Consider the following 26,563-nt stretch of genomic DNA (forward strand, 5'->3'; position numbering starts at 1 on the left):
GGTAAGAAGAATCTACCATGACACACACATTGTTTCTACATTGAAAGATATCCTCTTCTGAAAAATAAAATTTGTTAGTTTAGATAAAACTAGTGTCGAATCTAAAAAACAGCACCAACACACACAATCTTATATAGCAAGCATTTAAAGAGCAACTAGTACATGTTAACGATATGCAAAAGTTACAAACCCCAAAGTAAACAATGACGCCTTCCAACGTAAATCTCTTTTCTTGGACTACAACAAACACACGGATTAGGCAACAGTTTACTTGCTGGGCCTGTTGACGTAGACAAGACCGACATTATCATAATTCCTCCCGCTTGGACTCACAAGTTAACACCTGTTAGCATTGTGACCAAATCTTTCAAACATGGTAAGGAGCATCACATTTCCGGCTGACGTCAGAGGTATTCAGGCCAATCACAACGTACAGATTAGCTGGCTATTCAGGGACACAGCGCTTTTCAGATCGATGAGTGTTGTACAAAATCAATGTGTTTTAGGAAAGCAATATATCTGGAGCTACAAAAATGTAAGGTATGTGGAAACAATGTGTTTTTTAACCATAAACCACGCGAACACATTGTATTATACCAAATACACAAAATAACGTTGTTTTGTTAGCAATGAAATGGGTGCATTTTAACTTTCTGAACAAACAGACAATTTAATGTGTGGACTTCAAAACCTACGTTTTATCTTTATCTGCAACAATATTCGTTTTTTTTTTATTAACTTTATTTAAAAAAAATATATAATTAATATTTGCTACGAATGTAATCAAAACAAGTCAACTAGAGTATTGTCATTATTTTTTTATGAATTCTGATACATCTAATAACTTCCATAGTCACTTTTTTAATTAGTAAAATCATAAAAATGATTGCTCTTTGGAGACAGAACAAACATACAGCGTGTAAATAATGTTTAAAAAATGAATCTCATTTTGAGAATGTAATATTTTGCTAAAAACAACAGATTTAGATATACTTCTAATTTTGCAATATGAATGAAAAGTTCCTAACATGTTATATAACAACAATATTTTGCATTTTGCAGTTGGTGCCAGGGACTTTTGCAACAGACGCACTTCCGCAAGGTGTATGACGACGCAGGCAACGTCACTTCCGCCCAATTGCATGAAAATGCAGGCGGCCATATTACTTTAGCAAACACTCAGTAGAAGCAGTTTGTTTACGCTGTGAAGTGCACGCGTTTATTTACTCAAACTCTCTCGGTGTAACTCGTAGGTATACTCGTGAGGATGAGTGGTGGCACGCCGTATATCGGCAGTAAGATCAGTTTGATCAGTAAGGCGGAGATCCGTTATGAGGGGATTCTTTACACTATCGACACAGAGAACTCCACCGTCGCCCTTGCCAAAGGTCTGAAAAATCCTTTGAACAATAGAAACCTCATATATGAGCTTTAAACATTCATGATTTACGCTTCGTTACTTTATTAATTGTAAATATGTTAGTATAATTAATTTGAGGCTGCGTCTCAATATTTAATGCAGCGTGTCAGGGCATTGTACGCGCGTGTGGTAGTTTGGGGCATTTTAAGTGCGCGTGGCATTTTGAACAACGGTCAAATCAAAGTACTTTAGCGTGAGGTTACGTTATTTATATAGGTTTAATCCAGCTGTCAGATCCAGTAATATAGTCTAACTAGTCCAACAATAACGTACTTATAAAAAGCGGTCGACCCGTCATCATAGTTAACGCATATAACACAGTTAAGTTACCGTATAAAATGAAGCTTCTTACGTTACTAAAATAACACATTTGCTACTATTGTTGTTACTGTAAAATCATAATAATAGAGATATAAATATTATATAAAACTATATAATAAAAGTAATATGATATCTTTAAATTGTGTAGATGACGTTTAATCTCAGTTTTAATTGTCATGCGCATTTAATTTGGTGATAACGTTAGTGGTGGTGGATGCGTTACGTTACCACATTTTATACAAAAATCTTTAAACATAGGAGATTGCGAATGGTTAAGATTTTTTGTGTAAGAAAGTCAATATTTAGTAATATTTAGCCAATAGGTGTGAACATTCACTGCTGCCAAAGCTTGATGTCACGTTGCAATGTTATAAACAAGAATGAGATGCTGCTTATAAATAATAAATGAATGTAAGAGCTCATGTTATATTTGTATTCTTTAAACTTGTAGTGCGCTCCTTTGGCACCGAGGATCGCCCCACGGACAGGCCCATCGCACCCAGGGACGAGATTTTTGAGTACATTATTTTCAGGGGAAGTGACATCAAAGATCTGACGGTGTGTGAACCTCCCAAACCAACATGCTCTCTGCCTCAGGACCCTGCAATCGTTCAGGTATATATTACAAAGTTGTAACGGATACCAATTTCATGTATGACTTGTTTTAAATCTAGTGAGTAATATGCATTGTCATTGATAAATGTTCACATGTGATGCTGAACTTAGTTTTGTTATCTGTTTTTTGGATTAAATGGTCTGGTATTTCAGGAGGTTATAAATAACACGTTTTTTTTCTGTCAGTCGTCTTTGTCATCTTCCACTGCACCTCCATCATCCTTCCAGTCTGGAAACGCTTATGGACTCTTCAGTCACACACCAGTCGCCACCTACAGTCAGTTTAACGCCAGCCCATTAGTCTCACCACAGTTTGGGACTGTAGGAGTCGGTAAGTGTCCCTTCAGATACGCGCACTGCGTACTGGATTCTTCTGAATCAAACATGGTGTTTAAGTAGAGATGTAATGGTTTATGCATATATTTACATGCTCCAATTTCTGGGTCACATTTTTACGCTGCATATTTTCACTCAAAAAGTGTTTATCAAAGTTTGCATGTCTTTGAACGAAAGATTATTTAAAACAATAGTGTACTCCAGATTAGGGATCGACCGATATGTATTTTTTTTTTGTGCCGATACCGATTTTTGTTTCATCAGCCTTAGCCGATGACCGATAAAGGCTGCCGATATTTGGAGCCGATACTGCTTTTGCTCACTCAATGTACATCATAAAAATGACACGATGATGCCAAATGTTACAAGTCTCAATTTCAAAAAGTAACATTTATTGAACTTAAACAAACTTTATTTAACGAATAGTAAAAAATGGTGAGGGTGCTATGGAACAATGAACTGCACTCTCCACAATGAAGAGGAACTATCAGCAAAGGATCTTGATTTCTACCACTTTACTACTACAAATATATATATATAGATATATATATATATAGAGAGAGAGAGAAAGAGAGAGAGATGAGAAATAAAAACCCGCCTTGTCCAGCTATGATCAGCCGTTAGGCCGAGATTTCAATGTTGTCTTGGAAAGGTTGGTTGTTTTTAGTCACATGACCTGCAATCGCTTGCAGCTTCAAGCCCTCTGTCTGTTAATAATGCCGTAGAGAATCGGCAAACACAGCAGCCACGTATCGGCCGATGCGCATAAAACTTGCAGGAATCAGCCGGCCGATATATCTGGCGGATTGTTGCGAGTTTTATGTGTATCGACTGCTGTGTTCGCTGATTTTTTACAGCATTATTTTTTGGCCTGCCGATATATCGGTCTACCACTACTCCAGATTAAAAATTTCCCCATATTTTTTTCACCAAATTTGGAGCAAATGCTGAGATGATTGCATTTTTGTAAAGGACTTTTGTTAGAGATCAGATTCAGAACGATGATCAAAACGTACACAAAGTTTTACTGTTTTTGAATCGGTGTATGCTTCAGTGTTTTATAAGTTGAGTAAGAGCGCCACCTAGAGGATAATTTCTTCTAAATGTTTGCAAAAGTGTGGGAACAACTCGGACCACACGTACGCAGTGGTCATGAACAAGGAAAAATATATAACACAGATAAATATTATAGGGTTCTTTTTCCTTGTTCACAATTGTTGTGTATTTGTGGTCTAGGTTGTTTTTTACAGTTTTGCATTCATTTAAAAGAAAAGTTAGTATTAAAGTTTTTGTTAAATCATTATTTGTTAGTTAAAACTTCCGTACACACAATTTAAAAACAAATTTGTGTGTACGCATGCTTCGTGAATGAGACCCAATATTATTCACCGAGGTGCCAAACAGAAGCGTGTATTTAAGGCCAGTGCTGCTGGGTGATGATGTGGCACCTCTGATACGTCTGCTGCTCTACCTTTCCTCACAGGAAGTTCATTGGGATTGTTTGGTAATGACATGGGCATAACGGCAGCGCTGTCTCAGAGCACTGCTATTGCCTCTGCTTTCAACAATGAGATGCTATGTCCATTCGAAAAGGAAGGTAATGCTTACCTGAGACCAAGACTAACTAATTTGGCCTTATCTCACCTGAATCGTCCATTAAGATTCAATATTTGGTGGTCTCTTGTGCATCATTTCACTGTTGGGACTCTTGACGTCTCACTCTTTAATGCGGTACAAAGTCACCTGCATGTTAAGGAAAAATGAAGGGGTGTGAGAGATTTCTGACTTCTGTACTTAACTTGGCTGCGTTCACACTGGTTTGGGAGTGACACTGCAAGTCTCTTTTGTTTGTCCAAACTAAAGAAATTTGGCATTTAAGTAGCTATCTTTCATTTTATGAACCTGTAAAAATGACATCTGTTAGCTCTTCAGTTTGTTACTTTACAAATTTAATGCAAATGCTGTTGTCATTCCCACAATATATGATCGCTAACACAAAATGGAGTGACAACTGTATTTAGCCGCAGTGTGAACGTAAACACTGAGTGGGGAATTTCTGCATGTTGTTATGTTCTTTAATGAGTTTATTAACCCAATTGAACAGATTTGGTCTCCTAACCAGCACTGGTTTCCTCACTTCAGGGTGTCTGCATTTCTCTGTGCATGGTCATTTTATTATTTTTAAATCATTCACTGTTGCTGTTGTGCAGGTCGCAGCAGTCCAGCACTTGACCCCCTGCGAAAGACCTCTCCAGTTGAACCTACCGCCCCATCAGCCCCCGCAGCCACCACCTCTACCCCCACACCAGCGGCCCGCAAGAGCCCTGTGACGACTCGCCCCGCTTCCACCAGCACCCAGAAACCCGTGGACCTCTTGGATCAAAGGAGGAGTGAGAATTACAGTAAGCTATGGACCACACACACACTCACTGCTCGAAAACTGACACAGTTCACATGACCAGTCATCTAGTTTCATGATGTTTAGTTTAGATGCCTTTTGATCAAGGTTCGGTTCATTTGTCTTCACTTTAACTATCAGCCCTGCCACCATAACACATGTGCTGGTGATGCCCAGAAATGCTGTCCACGTCACTTGCTAGGTTTTGAGGTCGTATCCAAACACAACAAGTTATGGTTTTCAGGAATTACAGACCTATTTCTATTCTCAGAAACGCCACTGCACAATATAGACATCGGACACCATTTCTTGGCGGTAATGAAACTTGTCATACAGGTTTAGAAAAGAAACTTTACTTTACTTTAAAAAGCTTTACTTTCTTAGGCACTGATGGCTCGAAACCAAGTGTTCAAGAGTCCAGTCAGTCCAGAGGAGGAAACAGAGAAGCGTCTAAACGGCCTGCAGGTTATAACACATCTGCTGTGCTTCTGGATGCTAAAACTGCATGATTCTCGCAAAAGCTGCATTCATCTGTTCCTTACGCGTGCATACAGTGACTGTTAATGGAAAGGGAAAAGAAACCCAAAATGCAACATAATTCAAACTAGGGATGCACCGATAAGATTTTTTTGGGCCGATTCCGATTTAAACAGACAACTTCTGGCCGATACCGATATTAAACACTTGTATACAATACTATACAGTTGGTCTATTAGCTAGTTTATTTCTGCATCAAATTATTTTTACTGAACATGGATTGGATCTAATTAACATTTCAACTGACCAACATAATAAGAGAGGCACAAATTAAAACAAATATAATAAGACAGCATGTCAACCTTCAAAGGTGTTTTTTCCTATTCAGCATTTATTTTATTAACAACATTAACAAATTTTTTACATATAATGGATTTCTTTATGCAGTTAATTAATAAACAATCGGTATCGGCCTGTCTCGTGCTATTGCCGATATGCCGATGGTTTCAAATTCATAAAAAATCGGCCGATAAATATCGGTGGCCGATACATCGGTGCATCACTAATTCAAACACAGCCATCATAAGTGCCGTGAGAATAATAAATAGTCTCTGAAACAAAATTGTACGCCTACGCGTAAGAAAAAGATTTTGTTTATAGAAAATCAAAGTATTACCGCTCAAATCAAATATGACGGGACCTCATCATTTGAAATCGGGTGCATAAGAAACATTTACATGTTACGATGGCTGTATTTGTTTTAGATCATCGGCATGTTTATCCCTCTATATTAAATGGATCTGTATGGCGTATATATTTTGTAAAAGTCTTAAAGGAAAAGTCCATTTTCCTAAAAGAAAAATCCAGACAATCCACTCACCACCATGTCATCCAAAATGTTGATGTCTTTCTTTGTTCAGTCCAGAAGAAATTATGTTTTTTGAGGAAAACATTGCAGGATTTTTCTCATTTTAATGGACTTTTATAGAGCCCAACACTTAACCTCAACACGTAACAGTTTTTTGAACGGAGTTTCAAAGGACTATAAACGATCCCAAACTATGCACAAGGGTCCCATCCAGCAAAACGACTGTCATTTTTGACAAGAAAAATAGGAAATATGCTCTTTTAAACCACAACTTCTCGTCCAGGTCCGGTCCAGCGCGACCTAACGCAAATGCGTAGTGACGTAGGGAGGTCACGTGTTACATATATAAAACGCACATTTGCGGACCATTTTAAACAATAAACTGACACAAAGACATTAATTAGTATCAGTTGACATACAACAACGTAGGAACGGTCCTCTTTCAACACACTTGTAAACACTGGGGCGGAGTTTTGCATTCGTCCTCTGTGACCTCTTGAGGTCATGATGTTTTGCGTGGGGTCACGCTGACGCATCACGACCGGATCTAGACGAGAAGTTGTGCCTCAAAAGTGCATATTTTTTATTTTTCCTGTCAAAAATGACAATCGTTTTGCTAGATAAGACCCTTATGCCTCGTTTGGGATCGTTTATAATCCTTTGAAACTCAGTTGAAAAAAAACTGTTAAGTGTTGAGTTTAGTATTAAATGTTGGGCTCTATTAAAGTCTATTAAAAATGAGAAAAATCCTGCAATGTTTTCCTCAAAAAACATAATTTCTTCTCGACTGAACAAAGAAAGACATCAACATTTTGGATGACGTGGTGGTGAGTAAATTATCTGGATTTTTCTTTTAAGAAAATGGACTAATTCTTTAAAGGAATAGTTCCCCCAAAACACATTTCTCTCATTATTCACTCAAAGTATGGTAGTTGCTCCATACTACCATAGAAAGCAAAATAGACATTTAAAAGAAAAATATCCTGGCTGCTTTTCATATTATGAAATGCTTGGCAATCGTGGCTTTAAAGGGGACATATCATGAAAATCTGACTTTTTTCATGTTTAAGTGCTGTCATTGGGTCCCCAGTGGAGGTCTTCAAGGGCCCACTTTTATCCAAAAACCAGAGGTCCGACTCGAGATCCGAGCGAGTTTCCTGTGTGCCTCGGACACAGGTCGGGTATATTAATAGCGGCATCAGGTCTCTGGTAATTTAAAATAAATGTGTTTTAGCCAAACATACCTGAGACGACCCAAACTATCTCTCGTGTGTGCATCAATGTACATTTTCCATTGAGGGGTAATGAAAATTCTGTCATTTACTCACCCTCATGTTGTATTAAACCTGGATGAGTTTCTTTTCTCTGATGAACCCATAAGATGATATTTTAAAAATTATGGTACTAGCCACACAGTGGATGGTATGAATTGGCTTTCATAGTAAGAAAAACAAATGCCATGAAAGTCAATGGGTATTGTCAACTTTGTGACTACCATCCTTTTTTGTGACTACCATCCTTTTATGTCTAATGCATGTTTGAATGTTAGATTTATGTGAATGAAATATGTTATAATAGATGATTTTCCTGATGTTTACTCCTGTGTTTGTTGTTCTCTTTAGTCACCGGTCCTCCCGCTGCTCGGCGTGGTCATGGTGGAGGTCACCGCGGTAGAGGACGTTTCCCTGTCAGGAGAGAAGGACCTATGAAGTTTGAGAAAGACTTTGACTTTGAAAGCGCCAACGCTCAGTTTAACAAAGACGACATTGACAAAGAGTTCCAGAGTAAACTCCGACTGAAAGGTACAAGCTAGATGTATATGATATGATATGACGTGATTGCCGGCGTCAGATCAAAACCTTTTATTAAAAAAATCACAAGTTTTCAGAAAATGCATATTCATCGAATTAGTTCTTTATTTCCCCTGGCATTACAAACATGCGACGATTGCACATTTATTATGCACCAAAATGTGTTTTTTTTTAATATTCAAAACCTAAGATTTATGCAGCTAAATAAAAATGACCATAAATGGAGATACAAGGATTTTGTCTGAAAGCTACGATATAGAAAATTGTGTTTAAAAAAAACAAAGGCGGCTAAAGTGATTTAATGTGTTAATACACGAGTATCCCAGTGATGTTCTGCTCTTATCATTTAAATAAAGTTTAATGTGTATGTGCACAGATGAACCCATTGAAGATAAGGGCGATTCAGGTGTGGAGACTCAGAACAGTGAAGGAAACGCTGAGGAGGAAGATCCTCTCCGACAAAACTGCTACTACGACAAATCCAAATCCTTCTTTGACAACATCTCCTGTGATGACACAAGGTCAGATCACATTCACTACACCCTTACTAGAAACTTCTAGAGTCAGTACACATATTAATCTTCAATCACAGCATTTATGGCAGTATTTAAAAATAAACATAATAACATTCTGTAAGTGCATTTGCAGCCATAAGCCTTAAATATTGCACATTAACACGAGAGTAATTGTGTATGATCTTTTAACTTTGTCACAGCAACATAACACAAGTTGTACTAACTCTCATACAGTGTCTTTCAAAATTGTTGAATGTCAAAATAATTTTGCAACACGTGCTGACCCTCATATTGAAGCTGGAAGTTTGCTTTCATATTATCCTCCATCTGTGAAATGATACAGTTTAGTCCCGTTATGTAGGTTTTTTGTATTATGAATAGTGTCATACAAATGTGTCTCGACTTATTCAACAGTAAATTAATCTTTTTTTTTTATTTATTTTAAACAGAAAGACAGGTCCAGGTTTCTTCAGGTGAGTAAAACTACTAAATAGCAAAAGTTAGTACACTTGGTTGCTGTTACATATAAAAATCTAACTTTGATCTTGATCATATGCAGAAGGCAGACCTGGGCGGAGGAGCGGCGGATGAACTCCGAGACGTTCGGGATCCCGTTACGACGAGGTCGCGGGGGCTACAGAGGGCGCGGAGGGATGGGATTCAGAGGAGGCCGGGGCCGCGGAGGCAGTAGGGGGTCGTTTGGATCTTACGGTGGCGGGAGCGGGTACAGAGGAGGATACAGAGGAAGTCAAGGAGGAAGAGAATTTGCCGATTTTGAATACAGGGTAATGAATGAGTTAAAGACGATTCTTTTTTTAAAAATGCCTAATGTACCCAAAACATTTGATTTATGATGTGCTATTTTATTTAACATTCCTCTTTTTTTTTTTTTTTAGAAGGATAACAAAGTAGCTGCGTAGTGATCACAGGAGGAGGATTCAGAAGACCTGGTTTATTTTGGGAAAGTACATTATGGCTTGCACGTTTTGATGATAATGTATGTGTTATAAATCTGTCACCAGCACTGGGGTTTGACTGCTTGAAACCTAGATCTAAACGCAACATCTCTCTTAAGGAGAGGAACAAAGGCAATTTTTTAAATTGTTTAATTTTGAAGATTATATTTCCTGGTTATGATTTCTAAGCTTTTTCTTATGCTTATCCTGTATGTTAGCTGTAAGGTGCAGTGTATATATATGCTGTTATTTTGATTACAGAATGAACTTTGGGATTTATTGATCTTGCAGTGTATCAAAAGGCTACTTTAATATCAGTTCAACCTTTTTACAGTACCATATTTTTCTATGTAGTTTAATTTTTCAGATTCCCAAGTAGTGATTCAGTTTTTCCTCCCAACTATTTTGGTACATAAATGTTAAATATCTTGTGAACTCCTCTGCCGAGGTCCGAAGTTAAATGATTGGAGGCAAGTATCAGTATTGATAAAATTTTACTTTTAATGAGAATGAAAAAAAAAGAATAAATAAATAAATAAATGCTATGCTGTACATTTTGAGGGAAATCTTATTTTTTAAGTACAGAATAGCACAATAGAAATATAAGGGTCCCACCTATGCAAAGTGCCCTCAGTGCTAGGTTTATATATTATATGAATTTTGAGTTTATGAGGTACACTTTGATATATGTAGCACTTTGTAGCAGACGTTTGCTGATGAGCAAATGCCTTAAATTAACTAAAACAATAATGCTACTTGGTGTAACTATGAAAATGTTTGCTGCAGTTACTTTCATATTGGATTATCACATTTGAGCTTTTACTACTTCTGTCATGGGAAATGTAAGCGTACATTCGTTGATTCACATTAAAGTATTCACAGCGAGTCTAGAGCTAGCGGGGATCTTGCATCTGCGTCACCAGTGAATGGTGTCTTTCTGCCCTTGTATTTTTAATGTGAAAGACAGAATGTGTTGTGGATTATAATACAGACGGCTGATCACTTTAGTTTATCCATCTCGTCCACTGCTGTTTATATGATCTTTAGTTTCAGTTGTAGATCGTCTATCTAAAGGCATGCAATCACTGACTGCACTAGCATGATGTCATGAGACCTGATGTGTGCATTGTGATGTCATCAAAGCACCACTTTCACTCTTGCTACTGATTGGGTATTTAATTTTGTGAAATCTGATATTTTTCGTTATTTTCATCCATGTGGGGTCTTGCAGTGGAGGATGTTGGTATATAATAACAACATGCATTTGATTTAACGGGTTGTAAAACATCTTTCAGCTAGGTTTAATTCTTTTTTTTGTGGGTTTTTTGTGCATTTCGTAAAGTTGAAAAGTTTTTGACTGACCAGTTTGTCGTCTTGTCTATCCATTTTAGATCTGGCTGTCTTGAGTTGTTGGCATCACGACTCGATGCATTTTGTCTTGTTAAATATTTTGATAACTGTTGGCATATTTGTGTAAAGTTGATAATACAATAAACTTTGGTTTAAAAATATAGAGCATTTTATAGTGCTTGATAAGTGCTTGAGATCATTTTAAATTTTGCATCTTTTCTGAAATAACTTGTGCTGTTAAGCTTTTAAGATTTAATGATATTTTGTGCACCATTTGCCATGTTAAAATCTGACTCGATTTAGTCTTTGTTTAAAGACACTTGATATGAATTGGGAGTTGAAAAGTGGGACACATGTCCGTTGTGTGCTAAAAAATATACTGGTCAACATTTGAAGTGGATCAAAACATTTCATAAAATTTTGAACAATACTCGTTCTTATCAACTTTGAACAGTTTTGATCCACTTTAAATGTTGACTAGTGTAGTTATGAACACATGCAGGGATGTTTTCAGACCAAACGTCCCAGCTAGTAGTATTGCTACTATTATTTCAATATCTGAATTTCAAAGGTTTGTCCATTTGTTGGATACCCTAATATGTATGCGTCTCTTTTCAGAAATGTTAATTGAGTGCTTGTGGGGCAGATACTGTTTGGGTAAAGTCTTGTAGGATCATCAACACAATCTTGCCATCAGGGTTGACATAAACATGTTTCTTTTGAATCCCAGCATGGTATCTGTTCACAACTACATGTAAAGAGTTTTTTACAAAGTGCAAGAATAAACCGTTTACTGTCTTTTGTGTTGTGTGGTTTGTATTTTTAAATGTGGACCGATGCTTACATGCTATACAATTGATTAAGTTTGGTTATAGGATTTGAAAATATAATGATATTTTCTTTTATCACAGTGATGGGGTTATCTTTAAAGTTTGCATTACTGCAGGTAACTCAATACAAAATTTATTGTGATACAACTGACCACTTTAAGCGGATGGCAGATTAATTTAAGTCACCAGGGGTTTGGAAACGTTTTTTTGTCAGCTGAACCCCTTTTACCCAAGTGATTTATTTAAAGTCCCCACTAAGAGTAAATATTTCAGTAACTTAATAGCACAATTGTTTTAATTAAAGTAGTTTTTTTCAGTAAAAAAATAAAAAGTTATTGTTTTTATTATGACCTGTTATTAAACCTTTGTCTGGTAATTTTCTTTTATTGCCTACAGAAAATGTATGTGTACAGCATTACAATATCTATTTTTGTTAGTGTTATATTTTTAAATATAAAATTTTAAATATGATTTAATTATAATTTTTTCATTAACCCTGCCCTAGATTAATCAAAAGTTTTAAAAGGCACATCATGACTTTTTCCATGTTTAACTGTTATACACTAGTCAACATTCGAAGTGGATCAAAACCATTCAAAAAAGTTTACATAAAATCAATCCCTAATACCCATTCTTGTCTTAGGAGAATTTTGATAAACTTTTTTGATCCACTTCAAATGTTGACTAGTATAATTGTCCCCAGTGCTGCTATTAACCTAGAAAATGTAAAAAAGAACAACCCAGTAACTTAGTTTTGGTAAACCATTGCAAGCATGAGGAAAGAATGGCTAATTGAAATCTGGCTCCCCTTGTGATGTCAGTGAGGGGGATAATACCACCCCTTAATGTGCACTACCAACCACAGCACTGTCAGTTAGTGCAGAGATCAGCTCATTTGCATTTTAAAGGACACACCCCAAAACGGCATATTTTTGCTCACACCTACAAAGTTATGGAGGACTGGGAGTGCAAAAATTATAAATAAACAAATAAATACATGTACAAATAAATATATAAAACAAACATAAATACAAAAATAAATATGCAGAGAAATGTAAAAAACAAACATAAATTAGTATTGCAACTTTGATTTCTTTATTTTTGTATTAAGATATTTTTTAAACATGTATTTATTTTTTGTATTTAATTATACATTTTTATTTATTCTTTTATTAATTTCCACATTTATGTACTTATGTGAACATTTAATTATTTTTTTACATTTATTTATTTATACATTTATTTATTTCCACGTTTATTTATTTATACATTTATTTATTTTCACATGTATTTATTTATACATTTATTTATTTCCAAACGTATTTGTTTAAACATTTCCGTGTTTAATATGTTAATGGGGAGGGGGGGTGTTTTTCTTCAGCCATAGCAATGGAGCACAGAGTGGCAATGCTTGTGTAGACACGTGTTCTGAGGCCACAACAGTCACATCTAACATATTAGACTTGGAAATGTATGTACATGTAGGTACGTGTGGAAATAAATAAATGTATAAATAAACAAACGTGGAAATAAATAAATGTATAAATAAATGAATGTAAAGAAAAATTAATGTTCACATAGATAAATACATAAATGTGGAAATTAATAAAGGAATAGGTGGAAGTGTATAATTAAATACAGAAATAGGTAAATGTTTTAAAAATATTTTAATACAAAAATAAAGAAATCAAAGCTGCAATACTCATTTATGTTTCTTTTAATATATATTTCTCTGCATATTTATTTTTGTGTTTAGATATTTATGTGTTTTTTATGTATTTATTTGTACATGTATTTATTTGTTTGTTTGTACATTTTGCACCCCCAGTCCTCCATACAAAGTGGCAATTTAAACATGCTATAATAAATCATCTGTGGCGTATTTTTTGAGCTAAAAAACTCACATTTGGAATTTCCGAGTACCTCGTGCAGCTCGGCTGTGGTCCATTCATGATTGTTTGCTTCCATCTAGTGGTTAAATAACCTGCATCAAATCTAAAAACCAGTAATCCACAAATTACGTGTCATCATCATACAAATAGTATCAGCCATAGATATGTATATAAAGGCTAGATGGCTCAAGGCGGAGTCCCTAACGGCATCACCTGGCGGCCATCTTACGACAGGGCGCTCGCTCACTCGTAGCATTGAGTTTAATGGTGCAGGTACTTTTAAATGACCATAACTTGCTCAATTTTCTACCGATTTTCAAACGGTTTGGGTTTTTACAAACGTTATTAACGTGGCTATAATTCTGGATGCTTTAACATGTTTCATGAATTTATTTTTTATTTTTAGTATAGGTATGCAGTGTCATAGGTACATCTTTGACGTTTATAACAAACCAAACCGTTTGAAAATCGGTAAAAAATTAGGCAAGTTATGGTCATTTAAAAGTACCTGCATCATTAAAACTCAATGCTACGAGTGAGCGAGCGCCCTGTCGTAAGATGGCCGCCAAAATGCGGACGTTGCACTCAATTGGCCAGCAGCGCGGACGAGCCATCTAGCCTTTATATACATATCTATGGTATCAGCATTCGGACCGGATGTCGCATTTGTAGGCTGCATACGTCATCAAGACTGTCTTATTTCAGAATATCAACAATGATAAAGTTGAATATTATTCTTAGTTAATCGTAAATTTTTATAATATGCTTATGACTTGCGAATGTAATGCTCAGTTAACGTAAAAATACCAGGCTAGATGACATATGCAGCCTAAGTTACATATGCGATCTCCGGAGGCTGCAGCCTTCCACCTGACCTTTCTCATAAGACATGTCGTGATTTAAGTAATATTTTTTATTTGATAGTTCGGCTCTGGAGAACAGAATTCAACGGATAAGCCGTGTATTATGATGCGATTCCTAATAAATTCACTTATCCGCTAATTTATGTCGCTAAGCTCAGTCTTCAGTGTAAAAAGAGGTCGCTGCTCTTCAGATCTATGCGGGGAGGCGTGACTAACACGTGTCGTCATGCAGTAGGCGTAACCACGCAGCATTTGTCATCATTGGACTTCCTCCTCACGCTTTTCTGTGCACTTGACTGGTGATCGGCTGTAATTCATATTAGCAGCTACAGACGGAAAAACATCGAAATCTTTTCATCATGAGTCTCATCAGCGACCCAAACTATCTCAAACTGGAGCAATGGTACAAATCCAACGCCGGAAACCTCAACATGAGGCAGATGTTCGAGGCGGACCAAGAGAGATTCAACAAGTTCAGTTGAAACACACATCAAACGCGCTTCCCTAACGTGTGTCTGAACTTTAAACTACATATTATCGTGACATTTCATCTCATCAAGCCCGTCAGCATCGCATGTTTGGTGTATCTGCAGCTATGAGGGACTTTACCTTGGCCATGAAGGCCTGTGTGTGGTTTTTATGCCCTGTATTCGTATTAAAATGATTGAAAAGAACATAAATGCATATTCAGCGTAACACCGTGGTATAGATGAGTGTATATGTAGTATAAATAGTCGGTATCACGAAGGCCAACTTTTAATTTCATTTGGTTTCCACACTGATGATGTTGCAAGGTTATTTCGATCAGGCCAAAATCTCGATGTCAAAGCCCTGTACTGCTGCACCTGTTTTATATGTCTCATTTACACAAAGATATATGATCAGTTTAACACTCTTGATAGTCTGGGACGAGCTTTATCTTGATATTAACTATTATACACGTTTTTAGCTAAACGCACAAGGTCATTAACATATACACATAACGATTGTATATAACCTTACACTTTATGCTTATATCTTGTGGTATATATGACCCAGTCTGATGTTATATTACGTTGAATTTACAAAAAAGTAAATTCATCGCTTGTGTAGTGAGGTGTTACGGATACTATTACACGTGCATGTCCATCTATACGTATTTACATAGTCGGTTCATGTGGTGGTTATGACGAGTTATATAAAGATGGAGAGTACTAGCTGTATTTCTGCTAAATGAATAAATGTAATGTGTTTTGTATTGATAATGTTTTTAAAGCATGGACTTGTATAGTTTTATAATAATACCAACCAGCAGTGGGCGTTATAGCAGCATGTTGTACGTGCCTCTCAACACACATACGCAGGCACTGCAGGAGCGCGCGTGCGCGTGAGCGAATCTATCTAATGAAATAAGTGCTTGCTTTCCATAAATTATATGAGTAATTTTTGTATTAAAATGATTTACTGTGTTTATCATAAAGAAACAAATAAAGCAGTTGACTTGAAGTGAAGGAAGAATAAAATATATTAAAATCAAAGCTTTTAGTGTTATGTTAGTTAGCTTTCAGTACCGTTGTTATTTTTATTGTTTATTTAAATTAACAAAAATAGTGTTGCTTTATCTTTCAAATTTCAAAACTACAGCCTCAGTTTTTACAGTTTCAATCTGCATATCATTATGTTCAACACCATATTGTGCATAAAAGAAGTAAGCAAACTAATAGTTTTTGTATGCTGAAGATGTTTAATGTGCTTGTTTTGAGCAGTTTAAAGCTGGCGACAGATGATGGAGATTTCCTGTTGGATTACTCAAAGAATCTCATCAATAAAGAAGTCCTGGGCATGCTCTTTGACATGGTATTGCCTTGCCATTATCCCGTTTTTACTGAAATATGTTACGCTTATCTTCTTTAGACAACATTTTTAAACCAGTTCAGTCCATGCATAAAGATTTGTATTCATTCTTGTAGAAATATAATAAAAAGTGTCTGTTATTTTGGGTTTAAGTCTTAATTTATATGTTGCAATGACTTAATCAGTAAAAGTATCTTTTATAATGTTTGATTACAGTCAATCAGAGCAGAAAATGATGTAAATCGTTTTTTAAGGATGCAACAAATCTATCGTATCAACATGAACAGAAAGTTGTAAAGTTGTATAGTACATGTTAATGAAATAATGAACTTGTCTTGTCATGTTTGGTCAGGCACGATCCGTGGGTGTTGAGGCAGCCAGAGAGAAGATGTTTACAGGAGAGAAGATCAACTTCACTGAGGTAATGTCTATAACTGTGCATTCACACCAGTCGCTAAAAAAGCGAATAAACCGCACTATTCGTGTGTAGTTGAAGGTTTGAACATTTTGAACAGATTGTCTGACCTCCTCACACATATTCTTCCTAGCAAGAGCTTTGTTACTACTGTTTCAATAAAAGTACGATAATGTTGTACAGCTCCGAGTGTCCACATACAACGACAATGATTTTGTCCTCCATTGTTGTTTCGTATTTCTGCCTCTGCTCACGTCACTACTAGACCAAGCTCCTGACTGGTTAGCGTGGTGCGAATATCCGCCAAAGTTCAGGTTTTTCAACTTGCGCAAATTACTGGGCATTCACACCAGTAGTCGGATGCTTAAACATTTTGCGTTTACTCGCTTTATTCTACTAATTCGAGAAATTCATGAGTAAATTCGCGTCATGGGAGGGGCTTATCTAGCTCAAATTGAGTAAACTTACCAGATTGTTTGACCTACTTACTCACTTTCTTCCAAACAAGATCTTTTAAATTCCTGTAAAAGTACGTAGATGTCTCGTGTAGCGATGATGATTGTCCTCCATTGTTGCTTTGTTTTTCTGCTTCCGCTCACTTCATTTAATCACGTCACTGCTAGAGCAAGCTCCTGATTGGTTAATGCAACGTGAAAATCCGTCAAAGACTTTTCAATCGCCTGGCTGAGTCATTCATGCCGCGGCATTTGCGCTTACGTGCCTATTTGCGTCTTTGCATTGACTTACATGTAAATCACTCTCGCTTGCCGCCTCTTCCGTGTCTGTTGTGAACGCACCATTACGTGTTACATGCATCAAATGCTAGAGCAAGCTCCTGATTGGTTAACACAACGTGAAATATTGGTATATAATATTGGTGATCCACCATAAGAAAACAATCAAACTTTATTTTGAACGCATATTTGCTCCTTGGGATGACATTAGCTCTACATGTTTATTGTAGCATTGCCGAAATTGCAGAAAGCACCCTGTTTCTTCTTGTACTTACTGACTGATAGAAAAAATGCATTGGTGGGTCATTATCAATGATATATCAGTAAGTGAAAATTGTATAGAAAAGAATAAAATAGCTGTTTATGTACAGTGTGTGCAATTAATCTGTTAATTATGTGCTGGCATTAATTAAAGCTGCAATTTGTTATGAAAAATCTGATTTCCGGGGGATGCGTGAGTCACGGTTTTTAATGGGTCACTTTGAAACAAAGTCGAATTGTGATTGGTTGCCCTGCATGTTAGTAAAACGGCCTTCTGGCTCTTGGTCATTGAAAGCTGCTATGGAGTCCAGACCTTCTGCCGTCAGTACACTACACGTGACAATGAGCTGTTTTCAGGTTAAGAACAGTGTTTGTGTTTGACTATAGGGTCGAGCTGTTCTCCACGTTGCTCTGAGAAATTGCTCAAACACTCCCATCCTAGTGGATGGTAAAGATGTGATGCCTGAGGTCAACCGAGTTCTGGAGCAGATGAAGAAATTTTGCCATGTGAGTGAAACTTCATCAACACTTGTGCTTCTCTTATTTGACTTAATATAGCACTAATGAATGTTAGGTTGTATAATCCTTTTTTAAGAGAATTATTTTTACATTTATGCATTTTGCAGATATTTTATCAGTATGTGGATTTTTTTGTTTGACTTTTTTTTGCGCTGCTAACTCAATTCTTACAACCGAATGAAGAATATTTTTAACTGGAGATAATGAAACGTAATGTGTGTGTTTGTAGAAAGTGCGCAGTGGTGAGTGGAAAGGCTTCAGTGGTAAATCCATCACTGATGTGGTGAACATTGGCATTGGAGGATCTGATCTGGTGAGTTACACCTTTTCTGATTTCTAAATCTGGAACTTCAGTTTAATTCGCGCTGACCTAACTGGTTTGTTAGTGTTTGCTGGATCAGGACGAAAGCCCTGTTGGTGTTAAACCAAAATAATTAAATTAACTAATGTTAAAAATTGAATGGTAAATACAGGTTTTATTTATATTGTACGGTATTATCGTAAATTATTTCATGTACATTACAGCTTAATATGTTTGAATGTTAATATGATTATTATGATATCTGTAATATTTCATACTAAATGTTTTAAAAAATAGATTAGCATGTACTTTTAATAGTAGGCTGTCAATTTAGTCATCTTAATTAAGGTACTTATTATGTTTGGTAATTAGTTATTAATATGGATTTTTGTCACTAGTACTACTAATACACATTATAATATACTATACCTCATGAAAAAAATTACATTCATGTCGACGCTAGGTTTTTTGAAGTATACTCTGATTCCTGACTCCCAGATGGAATCTCTTCTTGGACTCCATTTACTGTTATTTAAAGCAGGGTCATAATATTGAATACAAAATATCTGAATTTAACTTTGACATTTCAGGAACATTTCTGCTATAAACCGAACCGAAAAGTCTCTTGCAAATACATTGGAAATACATTTGTGCAATGAGTACACCATTAAATATCTTTTTGCTGACAGGAACCCCTTTGGTCCTCTCAGTAACCAAATTGAATGATTTTTGCGCAACCAAAATATGACATTTCAGGTCTAAATAGACTTTTTTATTATGGTAAGAGACAGAATTTTTTTAAACAACACAGAGCATTTTATAAGGCATGAGTTTTACGCAGTAACAGCATCAAATGGCAAATTTTTGAGTGCTTCTTTTATTTGTACTGAGGATCTATAATTGTGCTAAACAAACATCTGCTTTACATATTTTAAACGTATGTTTTAATATATATTTCTACTAAACTGAATGAGTTTAACACTTTTTTTTATTAAAGGAGAAAAGACGTATTGATAATAAATTATTTATTTAAAAAAATGAATCTTTGTTATTTATAATCCAACAATACATGCTAAATAACAGCCCAACAAGTTTAATTATAAATAATCAGGAGACTCTTTAATGTGTTTTAACATACAACATGTCAATATTTGCTCTTACGACACCAACATAGGCAGGCACCTATCCCAAATCAATTCATCATCAAAAGCAATTATATGAGAAGAATAAGTAGAAAGTTATTGAAGAAAGTTTTAATAACTATTTGGAGAAATACATGCTAAAAAAGGACAAAATTAAATATAGTGTGAGCTAGAGCTGGTGAAAAAAATTGTCTGTGCGTCTCATCAGTAAAGCCTTTTTGGTGATAATCGTAAATCACTATCACCTGCCTTCAAATGGAGCGGCATTCACCACACAGAGCCATAGTTCACAGAAAGCTAGGCAAAATCGCGTTCGTAATCGTGGAAGATCGTCTTTGATTATGAATGCGATTTTGCCTAGTTTCTTGGTGAATACAGCTCTGTGTAGTAAATACAGCTCCATCCGAAAGCAGGTGATGGCGATCCACTACTAATCACTGAACCAGCTTTACTGATGAAACACGTGTGCTGCGTCCGAAACCGCCTACTTCATACTATATAGTACGCGAAAAGCAGTAGGCGAGGCGAGTAGTATGTCCGAATACATAGTATTCGAAAAACAGCATGCGAAAAGTATCCGGATGACCTACTACTTCCGGTTAGATTTTGCAGTGTGCATATGATTGACATGACATGACGTGATGTAGCAACATGGCGGATGTAGTACGTCCGAATCTCATTCATACTACCAGGATTCATACTATACAGTACCTACTGTTTTAACGCCAAGTAAGTAGGTACTTCATCTCATTCAGTACCTACTATACAGTATGCGGTTTCGGACGCAGCCATGGATCAAAGCATTTAACCAGTGAGAAACAGTGAATCTGAGAACAGGATAGAGTATGTGCCCTTAAAGTTATAGCGGAAGATTTTCTTGAATTTTTGAAAAGAAGTGCCCCTGAGCACGTACGACGGCATTACATCAACATATCATCAGAATGATTGACAACTGGGCTGACCAATAGTCTTGATGATCCACCCGGAAAAAGAAAATCTTCCGCTATACCTTTAAGTGACAATACCAACGCTCATTATCTGACTTTCTCAGTATTCTGGATCCATTGTGTGTGTGTGTGTGTGTGTGTGTGTGTGTGTGTGTGTGTGTCTGAAAAAAGAGAATCAAATTAATATAAGAATGTCTTGGTTGTTCCACACTTTGTAATGGTAGTAAATGGTCCTTCTGATTTAAAGTCCATTCGTTCTTCACAGAAGTAATCCACACAGCTTCAGGGGGTTAATAAAGGTCTTCTGATGGCAATCGATGTAATTTTGTAAGAAAAATATCTTTAAATATTTAAAACTTTACAAACTAAAATAATTAGCTTCTGGTAACGACCGGCACACGTTTGTGTGAGAGTGCATTTTCAGCTTTATGATGCAGCGTACAAGACATAGTGGGTTTTTTAAAGAAGAAATTGTGTGTAATGTATAAAAATGATTGTAAAATATGTATTTTAGGCATGGGAGTGGAATATTTTAAAACTTTGCAATTGGCCTAAGATCATTGGGCTATTTTTAGGCTAGTTTTGATTTGGCCACTGGGCTGGTTTCGTTACGCTGACCTGGCAACCCTGAGCAGCAGGTGGTGATTGAATGTGAAACATTGAATTTCTTGACAAGTTGTAACCACAGAATTTGTGGAAACAAGTTTGTAAACCAAAATAATATAGATTAAAAATTGCCTGTAAAGTATTGTAGGTGCTATTTTACAGTAAATTGAATTAAGAATTTAGGATGTTGAATTTTAATTCTTGAATATTGAAATTTTTGTTTTGCTTCGAAGGCATTTGTCATTATTTTTTCCAAAGCAGAGGAACAAATATAAATAGGAATTAGGTCTTAATCAAGAAGGTCATACAGAGGATGTAACCGGATTTTTTTTATCATTCTGTAACAGTCCCATGTTACCAACGTGATTTTAAATGAAGTGGAAAAGCATAGGTTTGTATGAAATCATGTGTTGTTTAATAAAAATAATTATTTTAGATCAATTAAAAGAAACAATTTTTTCATTTTTATTTTATTTCTTGCACACAGTTGTAGTCCCAGAGAATAGTTCAGTGTCACAGTGTCACGGGAAAATTCGTTTTATTAGTTTTAATACTGTGCATTTTGGCCGTGTTCCTTTGACCTTTTTTTTGTGATGTGACACTGAATTTGAAACAGCACATTTTACTTTCTGCATTTATCATCAAAGTATTTATTAGTAATACAGTGGAAATTAGTAGAAATGTGAATATTTGGTTAGCATGTTGATTTACGGTGTGTGCCCCTAAATATTCTGTTTGCGCCCCTAAAATTTTCAGTTGGGGCAACGGTGCTCCTAGTGAAAAAAGTTAGTCTGGAGCCCTGCACACAAAATCTGCTTCAGCAAGCAAGAGGCTATTATGTTACAAGAGGTCATTACAAATAGCAGGTTACTGTCACCTTTGTGTTTACATGATTTCAACTTGATCACTGGGTATTTTCCAGCAAAATGTTTTGGTCCCCACATTTTCCTGTATTGAAGTTAAGATGTAAAAATGTTCCTTATGAATGTTTTTTTATTGCTTACACAATGCTCTTTCTAGTTAAGTTTTTTTTGCTGTACCGTAGTTGTCATGGCTCTTCAAGTGTTCGTTGAGCAAGGCATCACCTCACCATGCTGTTCCTGGTGCCTCTCGAGTGCCGCAGAGTGGCTGAATGATGCATTACAGCCCTGGCAGTGATCAGATTACTTGGCTGCATGAGTACGCTGGTGACGAACCAATCTGGATGCCATAGCAAATGCCACCCCACATTCCGAGCACTTGTGTGGCCTTACTCCAGTATGCACTGTAAGATGTTCAGCAAGATTAGAGGACTTAGTGAAGGCTTTGGGGCAAACCGGACACATGTAGGGACGCACGCCACTGTGGATCTTCCTGTGCTCCGCCATGCGGCTTGCCTGAGCAAACGACCTTCCGCACTCTGGACACAGAAAAGGTCTCTCGCCCAAATGCGTTCGCTCGTGACGAAGGAGAGACAGCGGCTTGTTGAAGGTTTTGCCACACTGCTTGCAAAGGAAAGGCTTGTCGTTGGCGTGCACGTTCCTCATGTGTTTCCGCAAGTCGGAGGAGCGCACAAAGTCTTTACCGCATTCCTCGCAGATGTAGGGCTTCTCTCCCGTGTGCGTCCGAACGTGTTTTCGGAAGTCAGAGGACCAGATGTAGGTTTTATCACAGAAGGGACACTGGTACGGTCTTTCACCGGTGTGGAGCCGTTTGTGTTGCTGAAGTGTACCCTGGTGCGAGTAGGCTTTTCCACACACGTCACAGACGTGCGGCCTGAGGCCACAGTGAGTTTTCATGTGACTCGAAAGGTTGCTGGACTTCTTGAAAGCCCAGTTACAGTAAGTGCACTTGTGCGGACGGTCCTCCGTGTCTCCCTCTCTCCCTCGCTTTTTCATAGACGCAAACACAAACTGACTTTTCAGGACCTGCTTTGGTCTATTCACCTCATCATCACTCTTCTGCTCTCCCTGTGCGCATGGCTTAGATATGTGCACTTCCTGTTTTATCTCTACTTCGGGAATACCACCCTCTTCCCATTTCTTAAGACTCGTGAGTTGGGATTTCAGTTCAGGTCCAGTTGCAGTGATTTCGGCCTCATTCACTCCTTCTTCATCTTGAGAGGATTCTTTAGATCTTCCCAGTGAATGGTGTGTAGCTTGAATCTTTGGATTTAAGCAAATGGTCTCTTGCACACTCGGAATTTTGGTTTCTCTTTTTTCACAACTTGATTGATTAGGATTCTCTCTTTTGGTTTCGTGCTCAGTAAAGTTACTCTCTACGGGTACATAACGTCTCTTACAGATGAGAGTCTTTCTAAAGCTTCTTTTTGATATGTAGACATTGTCTGTTAATGCCGAATTCCACTGGTCATTCATTTTTGCCGTGTATGACGGATGATCCTTTTACCTTTGCAATGACAAAAAAGGTAAATGATAAGTTTTTGCAATTGTACGTTTTTGCAATTGTACGTTTTTGCAATTGTACGTTTTTGCAATTGTAAGTTTTTGCAATTGTACGTTTTTGCAATTGTACGTTTTTGCAATTGTACGTTTTTGCAATTTAATTTAATAGAGAATATAGTTGAAAATTTGACCAAATAAGCGAAACTGATGAAGACTACATCAAATTTCACAAATCATCATATTTTGCAACATTCCTTTGAATTTCAGAGGAAAAATAAAGAAAAATACAAACCAAAATTCACAATAATGTTAGTAATCCTACACCTACAAGTGTGACAGCTGTTTGACAATAACTTGCTGTAGATTTAAATTTGTTATTTACTGGCAACAGTTTGATCAGTTTGAAGTTAAATGAAAATTAAACAAAGGTTTTTTTAATGTTTACAGAATAAAACTACAGAATAACAGCCTCATGCAAAGCATTCTGGGAAACAAAATCTGAAGGAAAAACAAAAAAGGTTGATGAGGATTTCTGTTTCCCAGAATGCTTTGTTATTTTATAGTTTTATTCTGTAAAGATGCAGACTTGTAATTATTTAATGTTCAACAAACTGTTGCCAGTAAAATAAAATGCATTTAAATCTACAGTAAGTCACTGACAACCAGCTGCATAACTACAGCAATTTTTTACAGTGTAGATGATTGCTGGTGTACAATCACTGTTTACAAAGCAGTTTCATTCCCTAAATTTGTGAGTAGTGACAACACAAGCTATTAAGTTATACGACATACCAGCTTGGAGTCCATCCAGTAGATCCTCTGGGAATAGACGCGCACTCTTGAGCCAATGAAACCGTATTCTCATCCGCCGTATGTGCCAGTGCTTCTTTACTGGCAGTGCTTCAAAAAACATACAACCATCTCACACATGCGAACGCTTTCTTACTTTGGCACTGGCAGTCCGTCGGGGTTGGTTTTACAGAGTGGAATTAAGTCTGCTTTCTTCTCATGGTAGGATCAGGCAGATATTTAAAATACTAGGAGGAGTCAAAGCACCGTGTGCTTCTTACTTCACGTGGGGGAGTGCAGCGTCATTCTGGCAGTGATCAGCACTTTAGCAAAACCATTTGCTGTCTGGAAATAATTCACCCTGTTCAGCTGTGCAGGGCAGATTGGAGAGATTATGTAACACTTGCAGATATTTTACAATTACAATTTAAAGAGCTGATTGTCATTGGTGCGCATTATAAAAAAAAAACTTTGGCTGGCTTAGTTAAGGGAAAGTTCACCCCAAAATGATTTTTTGTCATTATTTACACACCTTCATGTTGTTCCAAGCCTGTATAAATTTCTTTGTTTTGCTGAACACACAAGAAGATATTTGGGATCAAGCAGGAGCACCATTGATTTCCAGAGCAGGAAAACAAATTTTTTTTTGATATGAAACATTTATCAAGTGTCTTCCTTTGTGTTCAGCGGAACGGAGTAGTTTATACAGGTTTGGAACATGGAGGTGAGGGAATTGTGACGGAATTTTTATTTTGGGGTGAATTTCCCCTTTCGAACCAGTTAACTGGCACCCGAGTTTACCTTAATATTAGGGATGTAACGATTAAATCGTGTGTCCCATTAAAAATGCTTGTCTGAAATCGATTCTGAATCGCAAGGCTGCGATTCTGTGTTTCATGCACAGCTTGTGCGTGTACTACAGCATTTGGTCAGTAGGAAATCCTTATCAATCTAAAATTATTATGAGTCGGAGTCTCATCGGAGTTTTTCATTTTAAAAAAGCAACACTCGTTAAACAAAATCATTCAAAATATTCTTTATTATCATGAAAATACCTGAAACAATCTGAAGAACAGCGATATAAATATCCCTGTAGACATTTCCTGGAATAGCGTTTGTAATGCTGCTTCTTCTGTGGCACAAAGGGTGTTTCTGCATGAGAGCGCCCCCTGGCGTAATTCATTAAAATTCATTAATTGAGAAAACGCACATTTAACTTAGATTAACATTTAGATAATTAATATTATCACAACAAACTATGTATTGTTGAAAAGGTTTAAGAATGTAGTTTTCATATTTCAAAACCTTTTAGCAGTAATAATAATGTAGTAACTGTAACGTATTAATTTGTGATGAGCAGTGTTGAGGTAACGCATTACAAATGAGGTGCTTTACGTAATAATATTACTTTTCTGAAGTAACAAGTAAAGTAACGCATTACTTTTTAAATGTACACATTAAATTTGAGTTACTTTTTCAAAAAAGTAATGCAAGTTACATTTTAGTTTAATGTACTGAATTAAACTAAACGTAGTCACACTCTCTGCGTACACGCCTGTGTGGTAACAGTTTGAGTCAGAAACTAAGATGGCAGACCAGAGCTCAACATTTTTGTGATGAAATATGCAATTTCTGAATGCAAAACTTTTCACAGGGTTCCCGCGGGGTCTTAAAAAGTCTTAAAAAGTCTAAAATTCAGAATGTTAAATTTAAGGCCTTAAAAAGTCTTAAAAACACCAGGATTTTTATCCCAGGTCTTAAATTTAATTTACCCAAGTCTTAAATTTCTTACCTCTGTTCATTCCCGAAAAGCGTTGTCCGCAGAAAATAAAATAGTAATTTAAAACGCTGAAGAATTAACTTAATCAGTGGCGGAGGCAGAAAGTGTATGAAGGTGGGTCTCTAAAAAAAAAAAACATTCCGCACTTTGTCATAATCCACGCAAATCGTGCCATAAGCTATATTTCAGGTGTTGTGATC

General features: G+C 36.6%; 3 protein-coding genes across 5 annotated transcripts in view; 2 read left to right on the forward strand and 1 right to left on the reverse strand.

The window, feature by feature from the left end:
* Nucleotides 1-1,114: 1,114 nt before the first annotated feature.
* lsm14aa (LSM14A mRNA processing body assembly factor a) lies at nucleotides 1,115-11,865 on the forward strand. Of its 3 annotated transcripts, XM_055192462.2 has the most exons (11): nucleotides 1,115-1,388; nucleotides 2,193-2,356; nucleotides 2,543-2,687; nucleotides 4,176-4,289; nucleotides 4,903-5,094; nucleotides 5,475-5,555; nucleotides 8,058-8,237; nucleotides 8,623-8,767; nucleotides 9,211-9,234; nucleotides 9,321-9,546; nucleotides 9,658-11,865. In XM_055192462.2, the coding sequence occupies exons 1-11, from the start codon at nucleotides 1,268-1,270 to the stop codon at nucleotides 9,679-9,681; spliced, it is 1,416 nt and encodes a 471-aa protein (XP_055048437.2). In that variant the 5' UTR covers nucleotides 1,115-1,267; the 3' UTR covers nucleotides 9,682-11,865. The 3 variants fall into 3 exon arrangements, with proteins under 3 accessions (XP_055048437.2, XP_055048439.1, XP_055048438.2); XM_055192464.2 differs by lacking the exon at nucleotides 4,176-4,289 and having other exon boundaries at nucleotides 1,116-1,388; XM_055192463.2 differs by lacking the exon at nucleotides 5,475-5,555 and having other exon boundaries at nucleotides 1,119-1,388.
* A 3,029-nt stretch (nucleotides 11,866-14,894) lies between these two features.
* gpia (glucose-6-phosphate isomerase a) overlaps nucleotides 14,895-26,563 on the forward strand; it is a 31,663-nt gene continuing 19,994 nt past the window's right edge. The window contains exons 1-5 of the mRNA XM_073868364.1: nucleotides 14,895-15,127; nucleotides 16,395-16,488; nucleotides 16,838-16,906; nucleotides 18,283-18,402; nucleotides 18,644-18,727. Coding sequence (XP_073724465.1) covers nucleotides 15,012-15,127; nucleotides 16,395-16,488; nucleotides 16,838-16,906; nucleotides 18,283-18,402; nucleotides 18,644-18,727 — 483 coding nt within the window. The 5' untranslated portion in view covers nucleotides 14,895-15,011. The remainder of the gene's footprint in view (nucleotides 15,128-16,394; nucleotides 16,489-16,837; nucleotides 16,907-18,282; nucleotides 18,403-18,643; nucleotides 18,728-26,563) is intronic.
* znf648 (zinc finger protein 648) lies at nucleotides 21,957-24,811 on the reverse strand. The gene is made up of 2 exons (XM_055192544.2): nucleotides 24,587-24,811; nucleotides 21,957-23,798 (listed from the first exon to the last, which is right to left on the reverse strand). Exon 2 carries the CDS (start codon nucleotides 23,765-23,767, stop codon nucleotides 22,574-22,576), a length of 1,194 nt encoding a protein of 397 aa, XP_055048519.2. The 5' UTR covers nucleotides 23,768-23,798; nucleotides 24,587-24,811; the 3' UTR covers nucleotides 21,957-22,573.

This window comes from Misgurnus anguillicaudatus, chromosome 6, assembly GCF_027580225.2.
Source record: "Misgurnus anguillicaudatus chromosome 6, ASM2758022v2, whole genome shotgun sequence".
Lineage (NCBI taxonomy): Eukaryota > Metazoa > Chordata > Actinopteri > Cypriniformes > Cobitidae > Misgurnus > Misgurnus anguillicaudatus.

What these genes read in the sequence shown, in the direction of transcription:
- lsm14aa (XM_055192462.2), top strand. Translation starts at nt 1,268, where the DNA reads ATGAGTGGTGGCACGCCGTATATCGGCAGTAAGATCAGTTTGATCAGT. An exon ending in GTTTGGGACTGTAGGAGTCG is followed by an intron (nt 2,688 to 4,175) that starts GTAAGTGTCCCT and finishes CTTTCCTCACAG; the next exon opens with GAAGTTCATTGGGATTGTTT. An exon ending in GAGTAAACTCCGACTGAAAG is followed by an intron (nt 8,238 to 8,622) that starts GTACAAGCTAGA and finishes GTATGTGCACAG; the next exon opens with ATGAACCCATTGAAGATAAG.
- znf648 (XM_055192544.2), bottom strand. Translation starts at nt 23,767, where the DNA reads ATGAATGACCAGTGGAATTCGGCATTAACAGACAATGTCTACATATCA.